The sequence below is a fragment of the Onychostruthus taczanowskii genome, unplaced genomic scaffold (genome assembly GCF_017590055.1).
Source record: "Onychostruthus taczanowskii isolate IOZ18803 unplaced genomic scaffold, ASM1759005v1 scaffold3, whole genome shotgun sequence".
Taxonomy (NCBI): domain Eukaryota; kingdom Metazoa; phylum Chordata; class Aves; order Passeriformes; family Passeridae; genus Onychostruthus; species Onychostruthus taczanowskii.
The window spans coordinates 24,067,794-24,087,420 of NW_024500349.1; the positions used below are offsets into that span (position 1 = coordinate 24,067,794).

At 51.6% G+C, this 19,627-nt stretch overlaps 1 protein-coding gene across 1 annotated transcript in view; it reads left to right on the forward strand.

The window, feature by feature from the left end:
* Positions 1 to 102: 102 nt before the first annotated feature.
* The window catches only part of WNT9A (Wnt family member 9A), a 53,969-nt gene continuing 34,444 nt past the window's right edge, over positions 103 to 19,627 (forward strand). Inside the window, exon 1 of the mRNA XM_041408861.1 lies at positions 103 to 237. Coding sequence (XP_041264795.1) covers positions 143 to 237 — 95 coding nt within the window. The 5' untranslated portion in view covers positions 103 to 142. The remainder of the gene's footprint in view (positions 238 to 19,627) is intronic.

Consider the following 19,627-nt stretch of genomic DNA (forward strand, 5'->3'; position numbering starts at 1 on the left):
CCCCCCCTGCGGCCCCTCCCCGGCCCGCCCCGCCGCCGCTCGGGCTCTCGCCGCCGGCCGCGCTATAAGAAGCGGGGCGGGCGGCGGGGCCGCAGCGGGCGCGGCGGGGGAACGAGATGAGCAGCGCCGGCGCCGCTGCAAGATGCTGGATGGACACGTCCTGCTGGGATGGCTCTCCTCCTGCGCGCTCCTAGGGCTGCTCGCCTGCGCCCCGCGGCCCTCCGCCGCCTACTTCGGGTAGGTGCCCCCCGCTCCTGCTCCTTAACTTTTGCCCGAGTTTATTTTTTTTTTGATGCTGAAGGGATTTTGCGCCTTTCGCGTCTCGCTCGAGGTGGGGATGCTGCGGACACCCTCCGTCCCTCGGGGGTGCGGGGCATCCCCTCCCGCGGGCGCTGACAGCCGGCCCGGGACAGCGACAGCGCCGTGCCCGCGGCTGTCCCGTGTCCCAGCGCCCGGAGCCGGGCTCCCGGAATCCCGTTGGATTTGCCGCTCGGGACCGGGCTCTCGGCGAGCCGCAGCCCCGCGGGAGCTGCCGGGCTGTGTCCCGCGGCCGCGGGCAGGAGCTGCCGGGGCCGAGCGAGCGCTTCGTTGCCCCGTTCCCCGCGGGGGCGAGGCGCACGGAGCGGACCTGCAGCGCACCAGCCGCGGGCTGTGCCCCCACCTCAGCATGGGACAGCGCGGAGAAAACTCCTTTTCCCCCGCAATCAAAGCGCGGGTTTCAACAGCAGGCGCTGGTGCTGCCGGTTGTTTTTTGGGGGGATCCGCGGGTGCGGGCGCATCCCCGGCGCTCACCTGTGCGCGGGGCGCGGCGCGGCCGGCAGGGGGCGCTCCCGGCCCGGCGCGCACCGCGCAGGTGGATCCCGCTCCCTTCCCGACCCCTTATCCCGGGGAATTATCCCCCCTTATCCTAGGGATTTATCCCCCTTATCCCGGGGTTTTATCCCCCTCTTTTCATCACCCTGATCTTGCTGTCCCGGCTCTGTGCGGTGAGCTGGACCAGCCAATTCAACCCGCTCTCCTTCAACGCCCCCCGCAGCCGCGCTGCGGAGCCTCCGCTCCGTGCGGGGTTTTCTCTCTGCGCTTTTTGGGGTGTCGCTGCGTCTCATCCTTAATTTTAAACTATTTGTCGCAAAATGTTGTCGGTTTGAGAGAGGTTTGACGCGAGCACCTGTGCAAGAGGTTTTGGTGTAAGTTTACACAACAGTGGGGATTCTTGCTTCTTTTTAAATTTTTTTTCCCTTTTTTTGGGGATGTTGTGTTGTGACCACTGGTAGGAGCCACTGGACCAGCCCTGGAGAATGTTTTAGCAGACTTGAGGTTTTCCCCCCTTCTTTCCAGTAAAACAAATCCTGGTGTTGAGGCTTGTCCATTGCTTGTGGTCTGGCAAAGTTCTCCAAACAGTGCTACTTACATCTTCTGTTTCCAACTCCAGAACCGTTTCACTTCCTGCTGCTGGGGCTGGTTTTCTAAGGAAACAGCCTGTCCTGTGTGTGCAGGTTTTTAGGAAAAGCCCTTTTCTCCCTCGGCAGCGTGCAGAGGGCTGTTCCCAGCCCGTTGGCTCATGTGTCTGCCGAGGACCACCGGCACTGTGCAGCTGAATTGTGCCTTGGGGACTGACGGGCTTTGGAAAGAGCTGGGCTGTAACTCTCCTATTAATCCCTGCTGTGCTGCTATCTGCTCTAGAGCAGCAGGTAACTCCTTGCAGTTCTTTCTGGGATTTCTCTCATGGCTTGGGGAGGTTTTAACTTTAGAGGGGACATTCTGAGCCAAGGGCAGTGTCTGCTGTCTGTCCCGACTGCTTTGGGTTTTCCTCTGTCTTGGTACAGCTGCTCTTTCTGGTTTGAGACTCCCTCCCTGGCAGTGAGGAGGGGAGAGGAGATGCTGCCAGATGTGCACTGCAGGGCTGCTGTGGTGTGCAGTGGAGTTTGCTCATGCAAAGCCTCCTTGTCTCTGGTTAAAGCCCCAGAGAAGGAGCAGCTGATCCCCTCTTTGTTCTTCCAAGAGCAGAGGTTGCACTTGCAGGGCTGCTGGGGACACTGGGAATAGTCAGTGCTGAGATCCCAGCTCCTGATAACCCACAGTGAGACCTGACAAGTGTGTGTGGAAGAGCTGAGCCCTCCTCGCTGTGGGCTTCTGTCTGTTGGTAAAGAAAGAAATCCTACCTGGTAAAAGCTGGATGTTCCTGCACAACTTCCCAGTTCTCTCTGCAAGTGCCCTAGGAAGGCTGGTATTGATATTTTTTCTTCTGCCACATGCAAGAAGGAGCTGCTCCAGGTGAGGCAGCACATCTGTTCATTCTGATAAATCCTTGCTAACAACGTGGCTGAATGACCTGAGCTAAAACACACTCTCCAGGCAGGGAAAGGGATGCTTCTTTTGAGTCCCAAAGTCACCTTTTGGTGGCCTGCTGGCTGCTCTGGGTGCTGGCATCCCTGTGGAGGAGGTGGTGGGGCACAGAGTGAGGCAGTTTTAAGCAGATGTCACGCTGTGGCTGCAGCTTGGCTGCTCCCTTCCTCAGTCTGGAGTGGGATAGAGACAGCTGTGGATGATCCCTTCCCCCCCCAGCCCCAATGTCTTATTTCAGGGAAAGAATTCCATGTCTCCAAATGTGTGGCCTGGTGGGGAATTAGTGCCCAGGGACAGAAATGGGGCATGGTTACAGGATAATGAGATTGTGTCAGCATGGAGTTATGTCTGTGCCTGCCCTGGGGGGTGGCAGGAAGGGATGCTGGGCTGGGGACACCACGGCTGGAGGCTGCTGCTGCTTCCCTGGAAGTCTGCTCTGGTGTTCTTGGAGGGATGCACAAGCAGCTGAGTAGGATACATGCCCTCTGGAAGCAGAGTTTGGAGTGTGTGTGGGAGTTCAAGCTGTGGTGCAGGTGGGGCTCTTGCTGCTGTTTTGCTCCGTGCCCAGTCTGCGTGACTGGGAGATGTGCTGAAGGTGATGGTCTGTGGAGGGGGAGACAGCTTTCCCCTTTTTCTGAGGGGAATTCTGGCAGCTGGATGTTGCTGCCCTCCTCCCTGGAGCAGGTGCCAGCAGGACCCAGGGTTACTGCCCAGGAGCAGCACCTGCAGTGATGCTGACCTGAGCTGAGAGCCTGCAGGCACCTGCTCAGGAGGAGTTTTGAGGGGTTTGGCTCAGCCCTAACTCCCAGGAAACAACTGGAAGAGCCTGCCTGCAGGGATCAGGGACGTGGTGATGCTACAGCTCCTAAAACCTTGGCTGATAAGAAACTTTTTGACAGTGAGAAAAAAGCATGCCTGTAAAACTGAGCACAGCCCTGCTGGCTTTTTGTGCATTTAGAGCTGCCCTCAGGAGGATGATGATGAATTTTGTGGGAGAGGCTGAGCCTGCCCCAGAGGGGGAGGCATTGCCTCGGGCTCGGTGTCAGCCTGCTGGGATGCACTGGCTGCCCCAGAAGTGAGGCTGCTTTTATGTCCAGCCACGGCCTCTGCAGCTGGGCTGTCTGAGCACTAATTTGCACCATATTCCAGCAGCCTGCTGGGGGGGGGGGTTTGGAGCAGCCCCAGGCTGCCGGGATCCCTGAGAAAGCATTGCATTTCATTTTCCTCCCTGCTCTGCTTTCCCGGTGCCTGACACGCTCTGGGCGTGGGTATCTCCCCTCCCTCCCTTTCCTCTCTCCAGTGTGGCTGGGGGTGGTGGAAATGCCAGAGCAGCATCTGGGAATTGTGTTGGGACTTGCACTTCTGGGCTTTGGAAGTGGCAGGTGACAAGATTAGCCATGCTGGGGTGACAGGGTGGCTGAGGAACTTCAGTCCTGCTGTGCCCTGTGCTGGTGGGAAGGGGAACCAGCCCGTAGGAGCTTCTGCTTTCCTGAGCTTCCTGATCCGTGGGTCTGAGGTGACCCAGGCCATAAATCAACCCTCCTCGATTTCTGCGGGTTCTGATTTAGAATCTGACTCAGGTTTGTTGCACCTTTTTAAAAAAAAAAAATATATTTTTTTTTAATTCTTGCTGGAAGAAGTGTTTTTCCTGCCAGTTGGGATTTGCTCTGCTTTCCCTCTGGGAGCAGAAGGATCCCAGCAGCTCTGCCCCCTCTGCAAACACTTGTCAAGACAGTAGTAATGTTACAAGTGGCTCATGCTTACATAGTGTTTATATTGACAGATTGCAATGTTCTGCATAAATGTAACTGATCTGTCCCCTGCACGCAGGCAACAGGAACCCTCAAATGCTCACGGGGGGAGAGGGAGGGAGGGAGGGGAAGCATAGCTTGCCCTAATTTACCACCACAGCACTCCCGAGAGTGGTTTGCCGTGTGGGAAGCGCCGTGTATTTTTATTCCCTTTGGCAGGTGCAGGATAGGTGCCCTGCTCTGCTGTAGGATAGAAACCTCGCTGTTCAGGGTGTGATTTTGTTAAGAGAGCCTTAGAAAAGAGCGGGATGTTGGGTTTGAAGGGGCTCTTGAGGTGCTGTGAGCGCTCTGGGGTGGGTTCCTGAGTGGGGCGCGAAGTCACTGCGAGTTCCAGCGTCAGCTGGAATGTCACCTCCAGGAGAAGCAATCCCACACAGGCTCTGCCTGTTTTTCCAGCCCGTGGGCCGCGCTGGGCGATGGCAGGTCCCCTGTGTGTGTGTGGCTGTCACTGGAGGGTGGTGTGGGGCCATGTGCGGCCTGCAGGCCGTGGCCAGGCCGCGGTGGCTTCGCGGGCGCGCCCGCCGGGCTCTGGCGTGTGTGAGATGGAGCAGCTGCTTCCCAGCACAACCCAAAAAAACAAAACCTGGCCTCGGCTGGCGAGGCAGGAATGCAGCACGCAGGCAAACACAGCTGGAGTGCCCGGAAAGGACGGCTTGGCCATCCCGCCCTGAGCCGCGCGTTCTGCCGCTCCCACACGGCTCCGCGGGGTTTCAGCTGCTGGATTTGGGGTTTTCCTTGGAAAACTGGAAGGGTTTGCCTGGTTTGGGTGGGTGTTTTTTTGTTTTTTTTTCTCCCCTCCCTTGCTTTTTTGGAGCTGGGTGAGTTGTCACTGCCGTGAGTCCTGCCTGGCTTGGCTCCCAAAGTTGGCCTCTCTGGGTCAACTCAAAGCAGTGTTTAACCTCCATTCCTCTGGAAGGGAACCCTGTGCCCAGAAGCAGCATTTGCTTTGGAGGTGCCTGGAAGTGGCACTGGATTTGATGAGGTGCCACAAGGGTGGTGACAAAGCCGGGTATATTTGGAAAAATAACTGTGCCAGACCTGCATCTTCATCCCTGGGGAGCAGGATTTGCCCCACATCAGGCTGGGAAATGTCTGGAAGCTCCTGCTGCCTGCAGAGGATGGAGTAGCATTAACTCAGACAAAAATTAGTGGGTTTTTTTTTGCTTAAGTAGTTGATTGATCACATTGCTTGACATTTTGGAACCACTGCCTGGTGCCTCAGTTTCCCTCACCTGGGGCTGTTCCTCTCTGAGCTCAGGTTAATGATGAGCACTGCTACAGCCTCCATGTCCAAATATTGCATTTCTCTTTTCCCCAGCGCTGTAAATGACACCGTGGAGGGGGAAGATGGGTTGTTAGGAGAACATTGAGTGGATACCTGGCAAAGCAGGAGGCTGGTGACTTCCTTTAGCCTGACTGGTGATGCAGAACCAGAGACCAGGAATCCACAGGACTCTGGTCTCCTGCTGAAAGGCCTGGTCAATGATTAACTTGATTTCTGGAAGCTGCTGACAACAATAAAAGGGAGTCCAGCCCCACAACCCCAACACAAAGAGCCCCAGAGTGTTTAATAATTAAAGGCCTTGTGCTTTATCAGGGTAATGAGAATGGCCTTAAGGCTTATTTGGTGGCAGGTAATTGAATTAGGCTGTGGGATTGGGAAGGGGAAGCAGGTTAAGTGGAAAGTCTGGAAGACTGCATAGAGAAGCCTCTGTGATGCAGCTTAGTCAGAATCCTTCTGACCAGAGCAAGTTTTGTCAATTTTTGCTTATTTCTTCATTTTTCTGTCGGATTAATTCATTGTGCTGACAGACTTGGTGTAGTTGCTTCTTGGAGAATCATGGATTGATTTGGGTTAGAAAAGATTTTCTAATTCCACTCTCTGCCATGGGCAGGGGCACCTTCCACTATCCCAGGTTGCTCCAAGCCCTGTCCAACCTGGCCTTGGACACATCCAGGGGCAGCCACAGCTTCTCTGGGCACCCTGTGCCAGGGCCTGCCCACCCTCCCAGGGAAGGATTTCCTCCTAAAACCTCACCTAAACCTGTTTTCTTTCACTTTAAAACGTTCCTGCTTGTCCTATCACTATCTACCTGTGTAAAAAGTTCTCCCCAGCTCTCTTGTGAATATTCCTGGCCCAGGGATGCTCCACTCCATTCCCTTCATTTAAGGACATGCTACAGTGTTATTTCTAATAAACGTTGATATTTAAACATTCTTTGGTTTTTTTAAGTGGAAAATCTGAGTCAGAAGAAACTGCTGAGTTTAAGTTCTTGTGGGGGTGGCTGAGCAGCCAGAGGAGGTGCTGGACCAGTGAACATCACTGGTGTTCCCACAGTATGAGGCATCTGTGGTCCAGAGCTGCACAGGGGTGGTGGGACATGAAAATCTTGGCTCAGGAGAGCTCAAGACTGGATTTGCCTTCTCTGTCTCCTCTTTGATCCTTGTGCCTTGATGCCTTCTAAGGGGAAGTTAGATTGGAAGGGGATTTTGAATGTGTTCAATCAGAATATCCCCACTGTGGAGACCACCAGAGGTGGGAGGATTTCTGATGCCAAAAGCTCCATGTGGATCCTCTCTGCTCCAGTTCCATGGAATAACGTGGTCCCTTCAGGGCTTGGGTTCTGTGGCCGCCTGAGTTCTGTAGAAGAGAAAGGGGTCAAGCCTTCCCCTGATGATTGAGGAAGGGATTTGATGCATTCAGAGTGTCTTGATCTGCTCCCCCTCAATTTCTGTCCCCGTGGTTCCAGCTGCCTCCTGAGAGACCCCTCTGGGGTGGGATGGTGCCGAGTTCACACTGAAACCTTCCGTTAGACACGAACTTCCCAAGTTCCCAACTCCCAGGGCTGTGTTGGAGCACTCCAAGAACTCTCCTGGACCTGGTTTTCCAACCTAAAACCTGCTGAGCCTCTGGCTTCCCTCCACACTGGAGCAAGCCCTTCTCTCTGCAGCCAGAGCAGCTCTCTGGTGGCTTGTGGTGTGTTCCTACAATTGGCTCCTTGACCTGAGGAGCCCTCGAGACCAGGACTTGGTGTTTGCACCCCTAAATGGTCACGGGGGACCACTGCTCCTCCTGCAGAACGTGGCTGCAGGATCTGCACCAACATGAGCCAGGTAGTATTTGCTTTCCTGGCTTTTTCCAGAGCTCAGGAACCAGCTCAAGTCAAGCTGAGAGGACCCAGAAGTTATTAGGATTGTTATTATGGAAAGGGTTAACCCTTTAGAAGCTTTTTTTTTTTGACGTCAAGATGCAAATTTTTTTCCTCTTCTCCTGTTTGTAACTGTGCTTTTTAAGGTTCCTTCAGATGGTGGCTGTAAGTGCTAATGAGCCTTATCTCTCCAGATACTGTCATAAAACACACTTATGAAGTTTATCAGCTCAGCAAGCTTTACATTTTATTGTAATGTGTGTTTGCACTTCCCCAAGTGGAACAGGGAGTATTTTGACTCCATGGATAAACACAGCAGTTACAGGATTTGTGGGAGCTGATAGAAAAATCTATCCTGATTTTTTTATTTCTCTTTTTATTCCCTCAGCTCTTACCAGGAACTCTTGTTTCAAATGAATCCAGCAGCTCCTGATTGTGCTCTGTAGCCTTCCAGGCTGTTATTACAGACCATTCTCTAAGGTTTGGGGAGCATTTTGTGAATTCAGTTGCTGAAGCATTTTGAAGGAAGGGGAAATGACAGGTTAAAAAAAAAAAAAAACAAAACAAAAAAACCTGCTTTTTTTTGGGGAAGAACTCAGAGGAAAACCTCTTTCCTCTCCATCCACCACAGAAAATGCAAACTCAACAGTGTCTGACAGAAATGCTGAGTCTGGGATATAGCATGGAGCACCGAATTCCTCTTGATTCCCACCAGGCTGGATGGGAGTTGGCAGGAATTTTAGGAGCAGATTCATTTGGCCTAGCTGATTAAAATAGCATTAATTGGTCATGGAGTTTGGGGCAAACTTGTTCTTATTTCTGTGTTTGCCACACACTGGATGGAGCCATTTCCCAATTGGAGCAACTTGGAAAAACTCCTTGACACTGCTTTTTGTGCCAGCAGTGGCTTGACCCTCTCTGTGCTGGGAGGCTGCTCCAGAGAAATTCAGAGGTTTCAGCAGCACACAAAGGTTCTGGTTAAACTTCTGCCCACTCCTGCCAGGGCTGCCTCAGCCAGCCAGCAGGGAGGGTTTTCAGCTCAGATGTACCTGTGGGTCTCTTTCAGTGCTCCAGTCATGTCTAGAGGAAATAATTTGTTGCTCCACATCACCAAGGCCACCTCCTGCTCTGCTCCATGGCAAATTTTGCTGCTCCACTCTCTGGAAGAGCCCAAGAAGTTTTACCAAGTTGCCCCAATTGGGAAATTACTCCATCCAGTGTGTGGCAAATACAGAAATCAGAGCAAACTCCAAACCAAACTCCATGACCAATTAATGCTGTTTTAATCAGATTTTAAATGGATCTGCTCCTAAAATTCCTGCCAACTCCCATCCAGCCTGTTGGGAATTGACAGGAATTGGGTGTTCCATGCTGTATCCCAGACTCAGCATTCCTGTTAGCCTCTCCTGAGGCAGTGGGGAAGGGTGGGTGAGGGCTCATCAGACAAGGCTTTGAAAATTACCCAGATCATCAAAGAAAATGTGTTTCCACTTGAGTTAAACGTGGAAAGGCTGCTGGATTTTGGTGTTTCTCAGCTTTTTGACACCCTGGATTGGGAAGCTGGGAGCCAGCTCCGTGACTGCACTGGGGATGAGTGTCCACCTTGGCCTGGATCCGCTGGTGTTGGCTGCAGAGCCTCTCCCAGGGCAATCCGTGACTCCAGGGGACCTTTCCCAGCTCAGGAACATGGAGTTCAGCTGCTCTCCAGTGCTGCCCATCTCCTCTGAAAAGAAACCCAATCCTGCAGCCCAAACCCCTCTGGGGACAGTTCCCCAGCACTGATACTTGATTTAAAAGAACTGACTTGTTTGGCTTAATCTTGACAAAATTCTTTTCTAGCCCTAATCCTCTCCCAGTGTAAGGTGAGATCTTGAAATACCTGGCAAACCTCGAGCTCAGCTCTCTCTCTGCATCTCTGGGCCTCTCTGCAATCAAAGGTGAGGGGGGTAGGGGCATTTTCAGCCCCTGCCAAAGATCAGTCTCCTGCTGGGAGCAAGCAGGGAGCTCTTTCCCAGTCTGTGGTTAACAAGTTGATCTGACAGGCCAGAGGTGAAGCAGCCACTTGAGCTGAATTACAGGGTCTGACCAAAGATCCAACACTTCCTCTGGCTCGTTAGCACAGCTGTGTTGCATCCCTGGGGACTGTTTCTATCTTCTGGCTTGTCCCATGTTGACTCTGGAAATCCAGAGGCTTAGCATGAGTTTGGAGAGAGGACTGGAGCTGAAGAGCTGCCCTTGGGAGGGTGTGAGGAAGGCTTTGAGCAGTCCCTGTGGTCAGTGTTACGAGCTGTAATGTCCAAGCTGGTTTGTGGAGCTGAGGGAAATGTGTTTGCAGGCAGATTTGCCTCTCTGCAAGGTGCAGGATGGGTGCTGGGCTGAAGGTTTGGTGCTTGCAGGGCACTGGGACCAGGCATAATCCTGCACTTGCAGGGTCAGCTGAGCTTGCAGAGGGATCCCCAACCATGAAGAAACAAATCTGATGTTGTGGAGATGCCTTAGAAGTAGAAAATGCCCAGTGCCTGTGGGATTTTGTGTTCCCAGAGCACAGGCTGGGTTCAGCAGGGCTGTCCCAGCCACGGCAGGGTGGGAGGTACCAGGGGAGGAGAAGGGCATCCTCCCTCAGCCCTGCATCCCTGGGGCTGCTCCAGGCTCATGGAAAATCTGAGAGCTGGCGCTGGGAGGGGGCAGCTGAGCTGACAGCCTGGCCTGGGCTGACTCACAGTGACAAAAACGCCTCAGTTTGGGCTGCACGGGCTCGGTGACCCTGTGACACCACAGCTCTGGGGGTGTTTGTGCCAGGGGCTGGATGTGCCCCCTCACAGACTCACGGGGAGGAGTGGGGGGTGACTCCTCTGCTCCCAGAGCCTGCAGAGAGCCAGGACTGAGGTGAGCTGCTCCCAGGGATGCTCTGCTGCTGCTGGCCACATCAGGGACAGGTCAGTGGCCTTGGCCAAACAGCTGCTCCTCCCTGCCTGTGTGGGGCTGTTTACTCTGCTCCCAGGGCTCTCTGCAGGCTCTTTGCAAGTGCTTGGGATTGAAGTGGCTCTGAAGCTGCTGTCTGACCTGTCTGGATGTTCAGTTTTGCCCCGTTGTGGGTGAAGGGAGCAGAGATTGCTCAGGGTCTGTGTGGCACAGGGCTGTTCTCATAGGAAGCACCTCTGAGCTGAGTCAGGGATTTGGTGCACATCCTTTAAAGCCCCAAAAGTCTGTTGGGCTGTGGATTATATTCCAAAATGCCTTCAATATGTGCCTGACAAAGCAGAAGCCGCTGGGTTGGAGTTTTTCCTCCTGTTGCAGCAATCAGGGTGATCCAAAGACAGATTTATAGGGGATCCAAAGACAAATTTATAAAGGATCCAAAGACAGATTTATAGGAATCTTCCTGCTGAATTGGTGAGGTCTGAAGTGTTTAAAAGCAGGAAACACCAAGCTCCAGCTCACAAGATCTGGCTGCAAAACAAGATGAGTGGTGCAGGCTTCACTTTGGGGGTTCAGTGTTGCACCTGCTCTCCTTTCCCAGAGCCTCACTGGGAGATGCGTGGCTGGATTTCCAGGGCAGCTGCTGCCCTTGCTTCAAGCAGCAGCCACACGTTGCTGTTGCTCCTGTCAGCTGCCCGAGCTCCTCTGTTTGTGTGTCTAAAACTTGAAGGCTGGGAGAAGGAGGAAACCTGACCAGTGCAATGGAAACCTTCAATTCCCCGCGGTCCCAGGAGGAGCAGAGCAGCTCCAGGCTGGAGCTAGCAATGAACTCCGTTTGTACACTGCCTCGCCTCTCCGGGAGGAGCAGCAGCCAGGAAAAATATCAACAGTTCCATTAAAAAGTCTGCTGGTTTGCTAAAGTAGTGGAATAAACATACCTGTAGGTAAAGCGGCCCGAACCGCACAGGAAACATTAACGGGAGCGAACACACGCAGCCTCGCTGCCTCTCCCTGTGGATGTCCCCGAGAAAAAACACTGCATCCATGGCGATGGGGACATCAAACAGCAGCTGGGGGGATTATTCTTAGCTGGGGAAGAAGTGGCTTGCATGAAACAGGGGCTCTGTGGTTTCCTAGAAAGGCAAAACCTGGGTTGAGCCTGCCCTGTGCTGCTGGTGGGTCTGGGGAGGGGGGACCTGGAGTAAAAATCGAGGCAGGATGTGGTTTGGGGTGGTTGGGTAGCCTTTTGTTTGATTTTATTGCCCTTCTTAGCTTTCTGATTGCTGTTTCTGTGGGAGTTGTGTGGGGCTGACCTGCTTTTGCTCTAAGCAGTGGAGAAGCTGGGATGAAAACCAGTGGGAAGTGGGGAACACCCTGGGAGCTTGCAGAAGAGCAGGGTGGGTGTGGTAGCACTAAATGGAGGATCCAATCACCCCCATCCATCAGTGTGGGGTGGAGTTGGACCCTTCCCACCTGCACAGACCCCAAATCCATCCTCTGACCCCTTTGGGACAGAGGGAAAGGAGGGAGAGCTGTATTTGATATTTCAGTGAGGGGACGTGAGCCTGGAGCATGGCTCGAGTGGGAGGTGCTGCCCATAAAACCCAACTTCCCCTTGGCCATGCCCAGCAAATATGGTCTGCCCAGAAAATCCACGTGGAAAATGCCTTTGGTTGCAACCAGATGGCACCTGTCAGGCACAAGGAGACATTTCTATTAGTGCTCTCATTGGAGTGGTTTGGATCCCTCCCAGGCCCGAGCTGTCCTCCCTGGGGCAGATTGATGGGATTATTGCATGCTAGAGACAGTCCCTGTGCTCCCAGGCCTCATCTGCACAGCCACTTAGCACAACTAATCTGAAGTGACTTTTAAAGTGGATTAGTTCAATTACTCTTAACTAGCCCTGGTGGAAACACTCTCCTTGGGGATTAAAGGTCCTTAATTCACTTTAACGGACTTGATTTCAATGCAAAGCAGGCTAAACTGAATTAAGGGCACTTGAGAGCCTTGTTTGGAGGAGGCACTCCAAAACTGATGTGGTTTAACCACCCCACTTTGCATTCCTGGGCTCCATTCGTTCCAGCTGAGCATTGCTGGAGTGTCCCCTTACCGGTGACTAATGCAGGCAGCCTCTCACACAGGGAGCTGCAAGCTTTACCTCAGCTCATGTGTGAACCACCTCCTGCATCTGCTGAGCCACTGCTTAAAATTAGTGTTTTAGAGGTGTTTGCTCGCCTTAAATTTTTGAACTTTCGTTTTCTTTTCCAAATCTTGCTTTTATTTTTATTTTTCCCTTTAACTCTTCAACCCAAGCTCTTTGCTTTTTCACTTAAAAAATGCAGGGCAGTGAGTCACGCATCAGCTTTTCCCTGCTGTCCTGAAGTCTCTGGATGAACTGGGAATACTTGACCAACAGCACACTCCTACTTTAGCTGGGGAGTTTCTCTCCAGTTGAGGGTGAGCTGTGGTTGTGAAAGACTTTTTGGCCTCAGTTTTCCTGAAGTTTTTTGTGAAAAACAGTCATTCCATGTGGTGCCCTGGATAATTCTTGCTCTGGAGGGAGCTGGGTGGGACATTCATCTGCATTTGAAGTGTTGGATGATGTGGGTGTGGAGGAGAAGAGGGGAATCCTGCCAGTGCCAGGGAAGATCCCTGAGGGGAAAAATATCATGACTTTTTATTTCCTTCATGCTGATCCTAAACATTTTGACTCTGAAGGGAAGAAGATGTAGCACTGACCCTTCTGCAGATGGGGCTCTCCCCTCCTTGTCCTCATCCCTGCACCTCATTCTCTGACCTAATACCACCCTGACCCCTTGCCCTTCCCGTGAGATCCCTGCTTTGCATCCAGATTTAATCCCTGAGGAGAAGCTTCCAGCAGATTGTGGAGGGAATGGCTGCTTGGCACAGCTTTGCCACCTTTGCTTTCCAAGGAAAGGAAGGGTTAAACCCAGTGACTGAAGTGAGTGCCAGCATTGCTCTGGGTAAGGCTTCTCCAGCGTGCCAGAGCAAGGTTTATTTTACTAATAGCCCTGTGTAACTTCACCCTCCCCTCCTGCTCAGGATATTTCAGCTCCTCTCCTTAGTTCAGCATCACTTCAGAACTGGGGGAGCAGTTTGGGTGGCCACAGCAGCAGCTGCCAGCCGCGTAAGGATATTTTTTTTGGGGGGCGGGGGTGTGGTGGTGAACAAACCCTGAGTTTCTTTAGGTCGGGTTTTTCATGGCTCTCCTGAAGGGTCCCTGAAGGCTGTGGAGAGGGCAACAGACACTGCACACAGGCAGGACATGGATGCTGCTGCTGCCCTGATGGGCTGGGGCTGTGAGACCTCTCTGTGCTGCAGCTCAGAGATCCCTCAAAGGCCCCTCTGTGCTGCCCTGCAAAGGCTGTGTCTCACTTACTGCCTGAACCCTAAGCTGATTTCATCTCTTTTTCTTGCCACCAAGGAGCTCCTCCTTCCCTGTCCACACCAAGCTGCTCCTCAGGCCCTGGTGGCCTTCAGGCTTGGCTGGAGCTTGGCACAAACAGTGACAGTGTGGCTGCTGTGCTTCTGCTCCAAGTCTGGTTTCTGTGGTGAAGTTTTCTGGAGGGGGGATGGAAATCAATGGCCAGATTTGGGGAGGTGTTTCTTATTCTTACCATGGAATGGGTTGGGTTGGCAGGAACCGTAAAGATCACCCAGTGCCACCCCTGCCATGATCAGGGATACCTTCCACCATCCCAGGGTGCTCCAAGCCCCATCCAGCCTGGCCTTGGACACTGCCAGGGATCCAGGGGCAGCCACAGCTTCTCTGGGCACCTGTGCCAGGGCCTCACCACCCTCCCAGAGAGCAACTTCTTTCTAATATCTAATCTAAATCTCTGTTCTTGTTCAAAAAGTACCCTCAAAATGAAACAACTTTTTAATTTAAATTTTTAGTTATATGACATTGTTTTTAATTACCTGGGCCAAGAGCTCTTTCTCCCTAGGTTTTGGTGGCAGTGCTTGGTGAGTTTAGCACCATGAGGTGCTGCTCTTTTCTTCTTTGAGACACGAGGCCATTAACTTCATCTTTAGCATCTCTTAAGACTTCTGGAGACAGTTGCTCTGGGAAATACTGAAAGACTACTTAGAACACATCAATTTTGTGTAAGTGTCCAACTGAGAATCTCCTGAAAAGACACCAAGGTGTTGCTGAGAAATCCTTCACCTCAGGACACATTTTTATTTGGGAATGATGCTGGTTTTAAACCTCAGGATCTAGAAAGGAGATGCATTAATACATCCTTCAAAACCCTCTCCTCTCTTAGGGATACCTGGGGGTACCCCCATCCCTGGAAGTGTCCCAGGCCAGGTTGGATGGGGCTTGCAGCAACCTGGGACAGTGGAAGGTGCCCCTTCCCATGGCAGGGGGTGGAACTGGATGATCTTTAAGGTCTTTTCCAACCCAAACCATTCCCTGATTCTCTGTCTGTTCTAGGTTAGATTTTTGAAGGGCTCTTTGAGGTCAGGCTCGTGAAGTTTGAGTTTGTGACCATCATCTAAAGAGGGAGTCCAACAAGATGCCTTCGAGGTGGGAGTTGCTCACATCCAAGAGCAGCCCAGTGTCGTTTTCCATCCCTTGTGTCTTCCTGGAGGGATTGTAGAGCTCCAGAGCTGCTCTTGTAAGTAGTCAGGAGTGCTGGAAACCTAAATGCAAGATCTGCTTAGTTCTGAGAGGTTTTCATTTCAGACTCAAATTAAATGATTTCACTTGTGGTGCTGCTTCTTTCATCGTGTGTTGCTGTGGCTGTTGGGTGGGTGGGATAAAGGATCTGCTGGAGTGGCCCTAAAAACGGGCTTTCAGAAGGTAGAAGATGCCTGGCAACACCTAAACTGAATTTTTCTTCCTGTAAACTTTCAATCCGAGGGATGTTGACCTGTGGCATTCATGGGGTTGGTGAGATTTTCTGTGTAAGTTGCCCCTTTCTTTCTACTCCTGCAGCTTTTCCACAGGGATGGAAACTCTCTTTGAGGAGATCCTCAACTTCCATTTACAAAAATGAACTAATCACATCAAAATTGAGAGTAAGGGATTGAGTGAGATGTTGGTGTATGGATTTTATGGCTTTTTGTGGCTTCATGTTGGGAAGAACAAATCTAGGAAGAGCCTAAGTACTTAATGAGTTCTTGCTTTGATCAGCTGGTGGTTGGGTGGAGGAGCGGAGCAGATTTAAATCTGGAGCAGAATCACAGCCAAGTGCTGTCCCTTTGAGGATCCAAAGGGGAAATTTCTTTGCCCACCAAGCTCTCATCCAGTTATATGAAACCAACATCTTCCCTAGTAGTTCCAAAGAGAAAGATGATGTTCTCAAAATCACTGAAAACTCTTAAAATCACTCAAAATCTCTGCTGTGGGATTTATATACATCCTGCTTAATGGGTTCACACTGGAACACTTCTTGATCTCTTGCTGCCCTGTTTTCAGCAGCCTCTGGACAACCTGAGGGCTGTTGCATTTAGGTGCCAGGATAATTTGGTAAGGATTTGTCCTTTTTAATGGTTTCTTTCCCACCTCACTCTTTAAAGCTGCCCTAATTCCATGTTGCCCTAATTGTGATATGCGAACTTTAAAAGGAAAATCGCAGCCAATGTATTTTAAGATCCTTTTGGGCAAGCAGCCCCCTACTTAACGTGATAAATTTGGACAGCTTTTCTCACTAAGGAAAATAAAAAGCTTTCCAAATCAAGAAAATTATGTAAGCAAATCCGATGAGTGTGCTCTAAAATTAAACCTGCCTCGCAAGCTTTGGGACCTTTAGTGTGGAGCTGGTGTTGGGGTTTCTTGGGGATTTTTTGGTTGGATTTTTTTTTTGTTTTTTGGAAGCCATTAAACCTTGCTGGGGATTAGCCAGTGGTTTCTCTCTGATCCACCCATCCACTTATTATGACCAAATGTGGAAGAACATAGAATTATCAGGGACCATCCTTGCCCAGGACCCACTTCCCATCATCCTAAATGAGCCACAGTAGGTATTGGCCCAGAAATTTTCTGGAAGCAGTGGTTGCCTTGTCCTGTTCCTTCATGGATCTCCTGCCATGCAGCATCCAAAGGCATGACTCTCTAGAATTCCAGAATGGTTTGGGTTGGAAGGGACCTCAAAGCCCATCTCATTCCAACTCCCTTCCATCGACAGGGAGCCTTCCACTATCCCAGGTTGCTCCAAGCCCTGTCCACCCTGGTCTTGGTCACTTCCAGTGATGGGGAATCCACAGCCTGTCTAGGAACTGCAGTGCAGTTGTAGCTCAGTGTGGATTTTCTGTGCTGGTACCAAGTTGTGCTGTCTCCTCACCTGTGACCCAGATTGTCCTGTGTGAGGTTCCTAAACCTGGACTTTGCAAACTGCTACGGACACTCTACAAATGATAATTATTCCAGGATGAAGGTGGGATAGAAAGGTTTTTACTGGTCACTTTTCCATAAATCCCTGTCTCCTCATTCCATGTGCATTGGGAAAGTCTCTTTTCTTGCTGCTGTCTTCATCCTCCCTCCCACTGTACCACCTAAACTCTCCTGCACTTTGTCCAAGGTGTGTTTTTCTGTGCCATGTGGCTGAAGTTGCTTTGGGGACCTTCATTCCCTTGCTGCAAACTCGGAAGAGCTCAGCTTTATCCTCCAGGGACAGCAATCATCAGCTTCCTCCTGAGGGAATTGGAGGTGCAGCCACTGATCTCCTCTCTGTAGTTGATGCCTTGTGCAGGCTGACCTGGAGCAGAGGCTGGACAGAGCTAAAGAATAAAGCAGGGATTGATTCAAAGGATCTCCTCCATGGATCCACCTTGGGCAGCACAAGAGCCCAGCCAGGGCTGCACCCAAGATGAACCCAAATGGTCCCAAAATGCACGAGCGCTCACGGGGGCTCTCCCTGGGATCAGCTCTGCTCCATGTGCACATTGCAGTTCAGTGTCCAATTCCAGCTCAGCCCCTGCACTCCCATCCTGCTTGTTTTTCTCTCTCCAGCCCACGGGGGTTGTGCTCCTGGGCTGAGATTTGGATCATTTGTCCTTGGTGCCCAGCTGGAGCAGGAATTGTTTTGTCTCCCTGCTCTGTGCACAGAGCTCACTATGCCCTGATGTGAAGCTCAGACCCACACACTAAAGCAGCACAGAATCTGAAAATATAAAAGCTAAACCTGAGGCATTGTAGTGACCATGACAGGATCCAGAAGAACAGCAGGAAGCTGTTGAGGAGAGGGGTTTAGGTTTGGATATCTTCTTCCTCCAGAGGGTGGTGCGGCATGGCCCTGAAGCTGCCAGAGCTCCAGGAGTGTTTGGACAATGGTCTCAGGGACAGGCTGGGGTTGTTGGGGTATCTTTGCAGGGCTGGTGTTGGACTTCATGATCCCTGTGGGTCCCTTCCCACTCAGGATATTCTGTGATTTGAGTGTCTCCATGAGGTTTCCCCGTTGGGACTCTGATGAAATGCCCTTCCAGTTTGGAATGGGAGGGAGACCCTCAACTCTGCATACAGTTGGTTTTTTCAGCCAGAGCAGGAGTTAATTGACCTTCACATTTGTTCTGAGTCATCTTTGGGCTGTTGATAGCCTGGGGTGACCTTTAGGGGTTCATGGCACCTTTCCTGGCCAAAGCCAGATATAAACATCTGTAAAACTTAAGTATTTCACCCTACAGTCTCTCACACTGTGCTCTTCACTTGTTTCCCCCAACAGCTGTGTCAGCTCAGCCTCCCAAGGTGTTTCCATGTGGGGAAAATCTCCCCTGATCCTGTTTTACTCCTTTATCTGCAGCCTGGGGACAGGTTTCCAGCAAACACTCGGAGCAGTTGTTAGCGTTGCTATCCTTCTCCTCTCTTGTTCTTGGCCCTTGGTCCTCCCGAGCTCGTGCAGCCAGGAGACACTGAAATCCCAACTGTGCAGGACACGGGATGGATAAACATCTTAATCTCACAGATCCTTCAATCTAAATGTTTTCTGGGGCCCTCCTTCAGGCAGGATTAGCCGTGAACGGCGTCCCAAAGGTCGTAGCCTTGCTCTGACTCGCGCCGCTGCTCAGGATGCTGAACGTGTGTGAAAGCCTCAGCAAAAAGCCTGAGATGCCATCACTGTTCTCCGAGGCTCCGGGGAGCATCTGTGTGTCCTCTTGGGCTTTGGACTTAGGTCTTGGAGCTCTGCCTGCCCCTGTTAGCCATTGTGATAGCGTTGCCTGGAGCGCCCAAATGTGACATGTAGCAACTGGCATTTTGGCTACACTTAAGTGCAAGATTTTTCCAGTGTAGGTTTATATCTGGTTTGTTTTCTTTCTTCCCCTCTTCTCTCAAGTGTGTGCATATTACTGTTATGATTTATTTTCAGGCTCTAGCTTGGGTTTTATCACTTGAAATGCTTTGGAAACTTGGAGGGCTTTTTTTAAAATTAGTGGCATGGCCCTCTTTACCTCGGAGAAAAATTCCAGGGTGAAGAATGCTTTTGATTCGCAAAGAAATTATGTTAGGAAGGTTTTCCTCTTTATCTTTGTGTTCTTTGGGCATTACTTTTCTCCTTGAAGCTGCCATTTGCTTTGCTAAACTTCACTTTGCTTCTTGACAGCTCTAGAATGGATTCGGGTTTATTACTGGAATGCTAAAGCCCTCAACGTGGATATCCTTTAGCAGAAAGTTGGGTGAGAAGCCGTGATCCTGGGAAGATAGTCTTGAGTTCTTGCTTAAAGTGACACAGGAGGGAAGAAATGAGTACAAAGGGTATTTTGATGATTAACAGTAATAGTTTTGTGGGAGGATGGGTTATTCTTGCTCCCTTCGTCCTGAGACCTGAAAAACGAAGTAAACATCTCCCAGTTGTTCCCTCCCTATATCTCCATCATTTTGGTTTCATTTTTTTGTTGCTCCAGCTGCCTGTGAGCGATACATTGTTAGGGCACTTTCCACCACTGCTATTTTGGGGGCTGGACAGGGGTAAACCGAAGGGATTCCTTTCTCCACCACCAGGAAAACAAATGGCACCCTGGGGAGCGCAAAGCTCCCGCCGCGCTCGTTCCCGCGGTTCAGGCCGCGGCATCGCTCGCGGGGTTTTACAGCAGCGAGGTGTGGGACATGCGGGTTGGTGTCCCTGGGTATATGAGGGTCAGGGGATGGATGCTGGACACCCCCCCAGCCTCGGGGGAGGTTTGGCAGGAGGCTCTGGCAGCGGGGAGCCACCAAGGCTGGGAGTGGGACAGGGCTCTTGACACGGGGCCAGCGGGAAAGTCTCGGGCTCAGACGGAGAGAGGGGCTGGGGAATGTGATCCCGGCTCCCAGGGAACGGCGTGGCCAAGTTTTGTCACAGAGCTCTTGGGTTTCAGCTGCTGCTTCAGCAACGTGGTTGTGTAGGATTTGCTGAAAGAGCTGGGAATTCTGGTTGGGTTTGTCCAAGAAACCAAAGGTAGCTC